Genomic DNA, 6,605 nt, shown 5'->3' with positions numbered 1-6,605 from the left:
TTTCAGTTTCATACCACTTTTTTTTTGTTTTTTATTTAAAATATTATAACCAATGAACATACTAGATAACATTGTTTACATTCCAGTGGTGCATATTTAATGACTAGGGCATGAATGATTAAAAACCACAATAATTATCTCAGCATTCCCTACAAAGTGCCCCATTTTGTTTTGTCTAGAGGAGAGGAGAGGGAATGGAACACAGGGAAGAAAGTGGAACAAAGAAGGAATGGCATCATATAGGGAGAAAAGCAAATGTTACATCATTATCACACTTAGGTTTTCAGGTTTTAAAACCTGTTGAACAGGATAAACTGTAATGAGAAAATAGATGTCACAGTCCAGGTAGACAGCTATTTCAATTTAACTTCATCATTCGACTAAAAGATTAAGAGCTTCTCAAAAATATACCAAATATCAGGCCTACAAAAGTAATTTATTTCTTCGTAAAATTTACTAAGATTTATTCCTTTTGTAAAATGTAAAGAATGGACTGATATTACGAGCAGGTTTCTACTTACAAAACAGACAGTAATAATGTCCGACAAGCACATCTAACACAATTTTCCAAGATATACAGTCAAAGATTTTACACGTGATTCTCTCTTACTTATGGAAGGTATATATTTTACATACTTACTGGTATTGTGTCGACATTGGCTATAAAGTATTTAACATACATTTATAATTCACACTCAGTAAAGATCTAACAGTAAGGGCAACAGCTTACTTGGGAAAGCATAGAAAATTAGTGTGAGGTAGTTCAATAAAAATCTAGTTTAATTTGTAAGTTATTGTGAGAATAGAACATTGTGCAAAACTAATCCACAGGTAATATTTCTCAAAAGTTTCAGTAATGAAGAGAATCTAAACCAGGAATGGCCAGAAAGTGTTACTCTTACTAGACTCTCCCTAAGAGCACTTAACTAAGAGCAGTTAGTTTGAAATTAGGACTTGTTTTCCTTACTAGTTTTGTAATCATACCCCAAACTATACATTTCTGCTTCAATGCCCTTTACCTCTTCATCTTTCTTGCTATTAAGGAAAAATCCATTTCCTCTAATTCAGGAAAAACCTAAGAGAGATCAGTAGAAACACAATGTATACTAAAATGTAAAGGATAAGGAAGCAACATTTAAGAGGGCTGCTAATGAGAGAATGGTGGTGTTTGGTTTTTCTACCGGTAAGAGAGGTTTACTGGGGTCATGGGGCTTCATGCATTCACTCTATAGCTAATGTGACCAATGAACAACACTCACAAACTACAACAGTATTTTTGAAAATGGACTATGTTTTTACCTCAGAATCTGCAGGCTTGTGCCTAGGCAACACTGAGTAATTAAGTGATCAGATGTGTAGCACATACTGGCCTATAGTGTAAACCAAATCTTATCTGTAACCCCCAAACAGCTTCACTTGCCTGCAGCTGATTTTACTATCAGACATTGATGTCTTCTTCACCTTCACCTTTTAGACAACACAGCTGGATTAGCATGGAACAGAATAACAAAGGCTTAAAGAAAGTTTGCTGCTTTACATACAACTGAGTTTCTTGGTATTGTTAAGGGGGTTGTGTGGTAGCCTCCTAATTTAAGAGGCTGGCATTTCTCTTGGAAGTGTGGTGTGAATGCACTGTGCTTTTACCAACTTAGAAGAGTGTATACCAGGTACAATTCAGCAGCCTTGGGTGTGTGACAAAATGAGGACTATTATCAGCAAACAGTATGAAAGAGTTGAGATGCTCTATGTATGTATATGATAATTAAGCAATCCCAACAATACAATAATTTTATAAATGGTCAGTATACATTAAAGGGTAACAGAATAACCAGGAAGAAATATGTGGAAAAAATCAGAATTGGTGCCTCTTTCCTAGCCTATAAGGTTGAATAATAGATCTTGATCAAAATAATTTTCTGACAGTAAGATGATAGGTATATTAAGTATATAAAGTTGAAAAGCCAAAGTTATAAGCAAGGTGGCTTTACATAAGTACTGTCTGACGGAAGTCTTATTTGTAATTTCTCTTAAAAAAAACCACAAATGTTTACGATATTTTAAAGGTTTGAAAAGCTTTTAAAATAAAATGAACAAGTATATCTTTAGCTTAACAGATTTAAAAGGGAAAGTTGTCTTTAGATACTGCATTTTAAAAACCTAGGGCACACAACATTTAACAAACAGACTTTGTTTTCTGGATATAATTTAAGTATTTCAGTCTACATTAACTAATAAGAGTTAATTTTCTCTGAAGCAACTGCAATATACTGGTTGGCAAGTGGGAGCTGGCATTTACAATAAATGATACAGTAAGAACACCTGGTTTTCCTTGCTTAACCAAAATCTGTATCAAAAGAGATGGCTTATTAGCAATCAAACATAAAATATGGGAATCAGCTGAAAGCATGTCAGTTGTTAAAGTGCAATAGTGAAATGATCTAGCTTAGAAAATAGAGCTAATTAACTGTCACAGTAATATAAACTAAGAACAAACTCATGCTCAAATTTCTCCGTAAATCCAATCCTGTCTATAATTCAAGGTGTTACAGCCTCAAAACTCTAATTTGCGTAATAAAATTAATGCACCATGTTGTATGAGTAGAAAATGGATAAAAAGGCAGACAACTTCAAGAGATCGGAAATCATGACTTTAAAACATCAAAAACAAACTTGCTATTTCAAAGCATATAAAAAGGCTAATGTATTTTAATCCTAAATATTGCACATTAACAATGATCTAAAATATCTTACTCAAAAGGAAATTTGCACTAAATATGCAAATAACATGCCAAGCGAACTTTCAGACACTGCATGTTGAGCTGCACCAGTTCTTGCTCCTCTTAGTCATTAATTCCAATGGGCTTTCTGCTTAAAACCTTGTCACTTATTTAAGTATGCATTTCCCAGTTCATTCCATGAAATCCCTCCTGTTCCAAATACAACAAAAGGTGCCTAGGGGCATTGGAGACAATGTATTTCATAGAGGAGACTTCAATGACATTTTACTTAAAAAAAAATTCAGTTATAGAGAAATAATTCTGCAGATATAAAATGTAAACAGTTAACATACACTTGTCAGGAGCAGCACCATTCTTACACTACTCAACATCCACATTGTATGTTTTATTGAAAATCAGGTATAAAAAAATGAAAGACTCAGACTAAATAATCACCACTTATGCCTGCTCTGCTCAGTGTGAAGAAACAGTCCTTAGAAAATGATATTCTATATATGGCTGTGTGCTACTATTTTCAGATGAACGGTACATATATTGCTCATTTGATACATCACCTACAGAAGTCTAAGTAGGTTTTGGAACCTCCCGACAGTTAGTATAAATATGATTATGCTACAGGTAGAATCAAATGGCCAGAAAAACCAGAACTGGTGCTCGACTGACACTCTAATAGGAAACCAGAAAGGTCCAAGGGCCCAAGGCTGCAGGAAAGGGAAAGACCAGACTCTAGACCATCACTAAGACTTCCAGCCTGAGTAGATGAACTCAGTGTATACAGTAACAGGCTCATAGCTAGAAGTGAACCATCTGTTTATTTGCATTGAAATGTATTATTCATGAAGTATCCTCTTGACTTTATGTGATCATAAGCTTTGAGCACGCCACAATTTGCAGAATTTTTACTTTACTTTTGTTGGGTGAGGTGGGAAGATAGGAAGGTGGTGGTAGACACTCAGCGTCTTCAAAGACATGCTCTGAATTATTCTGCCATTTAAATGATGGGGCTTTTGCCAAAACTCATGTAGGATTACCTGCCAACTGCTGTAACTAAATTAGGATTGGTAAGTAGCAAAAATTGGGGGGTATTTTTTTTTTTTAACACGTTCATCACTTACAGTAGTTATTCCTGAATATAACTGGCTACAGGTTATGTTCTCTCACTCCTCTGGGTTATTTCATTGATAAGCACATAACCCTGAAGAACAGCATCATGAACAAAACATTTGAAATAAATTCTAATAAAAAAAACTATAAAAACCTTAAATAATTCATGATATAGGCAAGTCACCACATAATAGTTGCTTTGATAAACAAAATCTTACAAATTCAGTAAAAAAAATCAGCAGCATAAGATAAAGCAAATATGCAAAAATTTTAAACCATGATAAAATAATTAGGTTTATATTATACAGTTAATTACAGCAAAAATACAATACGGTTTTGTTGCTGTTTTAAAACACAACTTAAGTTTTAAATTACATCACTTGAAATTAAAAAAAATAAACTACTTTACTACAAAATGAATTCTACATTTTTGAAAAATCACTCAAAAATAAGACCACTGAATTGTTTTCAAAGTAGTTCTATCAATGACTAAACGACTCCACATCCCTCCCCCCCACCCGCCCCAAGGCCCAAGTAGTCATCTACAGCAGCCCAGAGGTCCAGCTGATGCTTCTAGACTGCTGTCTGTATCCGAGGCCAAAGTCGGGTCTGTTGACATTGAAGATACATCATTGACAGATGACGATGACGATGGATGCTGAGAGCCATTGATCACTGCTGCACCTGTGCTATGAGAAACAAAACAGCAAATCAGTTGCAGACAGAGTTGCAGACCGAGCTACTTGTACTGTACTGGCTAGCTCCAGTGGTCAGTAATTTTTCTCTTGGCTTTAAAATAATCACAAGTGATATTCAACACAACACTAATTTATAAACTCTCTTCACTTGTAAGCTATGAGGCAAGAACTCTGAAAACATCTGGAAACCCTGAGTCCTGTCCTTCCTACCAATTTTTTTTTTTAGTTCAAGACAAGAATTAAGTCCAAGCCACATTTAGAAATGGCCCTACAGCAAGTTTCATAAATTGGGTTCAGGCTGTGTGTGAATAATATTGATAACATATGAAAAACTCTATTATATTTTGTTGGAGAGAGGATCTATGATGTATGATGGAAAAAGGTAAAAACTACTATCCTAATTAAAAATGATTTAGGATATCTTCTCGCTGTAAAGTCCAAACAATACTTTTGGTACATCTTGTTTTAAAGTAAAAGCCAAGTCTGAAATCATTTTAAGTGCAAAGGTCTTTAGTTCGACTGCCCAGGTTTACATGAGGTTACATGATTTACCAGGGTCACTTGAGTGCCCCAGTTAGGTAAACTCAGGTCTTATTAATTTCTATTCAAATAAATACTTGATAAATGCAAATATGGATTAAATAGGTAAAGCTGGGTAAGATTTTCCTTAACTAAAAGTATAGCCTAACAAGCATTTTCTGGATTTTAAAAAGCAATAGGAAAACAGGCATGCCTTTTTATTTTGCTTTATTGTGCTTTAAGAGTGTTTTCTTTTTTCCTTCCACAAACTGAAGGCAAGACCCTCCACCAGCAAAAAGATTACAACCAGCCTCATTGTGATACTTGCTTTGTTTCAGTGGTATGGACCCAAACCCTCAGTATGTCTGAGGTATGCCTGTACTTAACCTATAGAGAAATCTTCTTAAGGTCAAACAGGGGAGGGAATAACATAGCAGAGTGGGGAATATGTTAAAGATGATCCACGCACTAGTTAAGTACTTTTGAACTTCATGATCACTAAATAAGGGTCATTCCAAATTTGAATATATTAAATAATGCAAGTTATACAAAAGTTCTTAAGAACACATTTATAAATACAAGAAATGGTTTCTAAGATGAGAAATAAGAAGAATTTCTAGGGGTGAGTTTCTGGCACCGAACGATGTTAAAACTAAGCAGGTTGAAAACCAGTGCTCCAGAACCCAGTATTCTCAGTATTTGAAATTAATCCTCCATTCTGTCTAATTATGAGTAATAAAACACTTAAATACAAAAGTTCCTCTGAAAGCTTGTCTTCAAATGCAACAAGGAAATAGCCAGAAGAGTAGAAATAGGCAAATCTCTAGGGAACTGGGGAGGGGACTGGGAGACAGAAAGGAATGAAACCACAGGGACAGAGCAGGTAACTGGCGATGCACTGGGAAAGGAAAGCAGACTGAGTACTTCAGGCCTTGATAGGAGAAAGGAAAAGGAGAAATGTGATAACCTTTAGACCTAAGAGAGGTCCATTAGGTTCCCAGCCAGAGTGAAATGAAGATATTAAACATTTTTAAAAGTTCAGTTCATACAACAGTATAGGATGTGCCTGTTCTGATTCAAGAGTATACAATACTAAGGTTAATTTCAAAGACTTGTACTGAAACCTTCAATTCATAAAAGAATATACGAATTTTATATATACATTATCATGCCTCTATATTTTTATCCAAATTTCCTAATCTGATAAAGATTAACTTTTTGAACTTTAAAGCAGTATAGTAAATTCTCAAATATCTGAATGGCACTAATATGGAAAATCTTTCATTTCAGCTATCTGGGTCATTTCTCTCTCATGTGAGTCTCTACACTCAAATGAATGCAAACTCATTTTAATATTGGCCAAACCAAATAAAGATAAGAAGGCAATACAGTGGGGAAAAATGATGTTTCATTTTTTAAAATCAACTAGAAATGATATTATGATTACCTAATATTTTGATGTCAAAGGCTCTTCCTTCTATTTTTGCATATAGTCAAGAACTGACCATTTTTATAACAGCTCTAGTAACATTCTTCTTTGCAAGCT

General features: G+C 34.5%; 1 protein-coding gene across 6 annotated transcripts in view; it reads right to left on the bottom strand.

The window, feature by feature from the left end:
• Window positions 1–6,605, bottom strand: part of MAPK8 (mitogen-activated protein kinase 8) — a 93,452-nt gene continuing 86,847 nt past the window's right edge. For 2 of the 6 annotated variants that reach the window (XM_039872334.1, XM_039872333.1), the window contains exon 12: window positions 1–4,526. In XM_039872334.1, the coding sequence (XP_039728268.1) occupies window positions 4,381–4,526 (146 nt within the window). In that variant the 3' untranslated portion in view covers window positions 1–4,380. Of the gene's footprint in view, window positions 4,532–6,605 lie in introns of all 6 variants that reach the window. The other 4 variants (XM_039872332.1, XM_039872331.1, XM_039872336.1 and 1 more) reach the window with 3 other exon arrangements.

Source organism: Pteropus medius, unplaced genomic scaffold, assembly GCF_902729225.1.
Source record: "Pteropus medius unplaced genomic scaffold, Ma_sr-lr_union100, whole genome shotgun sequence".
Taxonomy (NCBI): domain Eukaryota; kingdom Metazoa; phylum Chordata; class Mammalia; order Chiroptera; family Pteropodidae; genus Pteropus; species Pteropus medius.
Note: the sequence above shows the minus strand (reverse complement) of the source record. Positions and strands in the feature narration are given on the sequence as shown.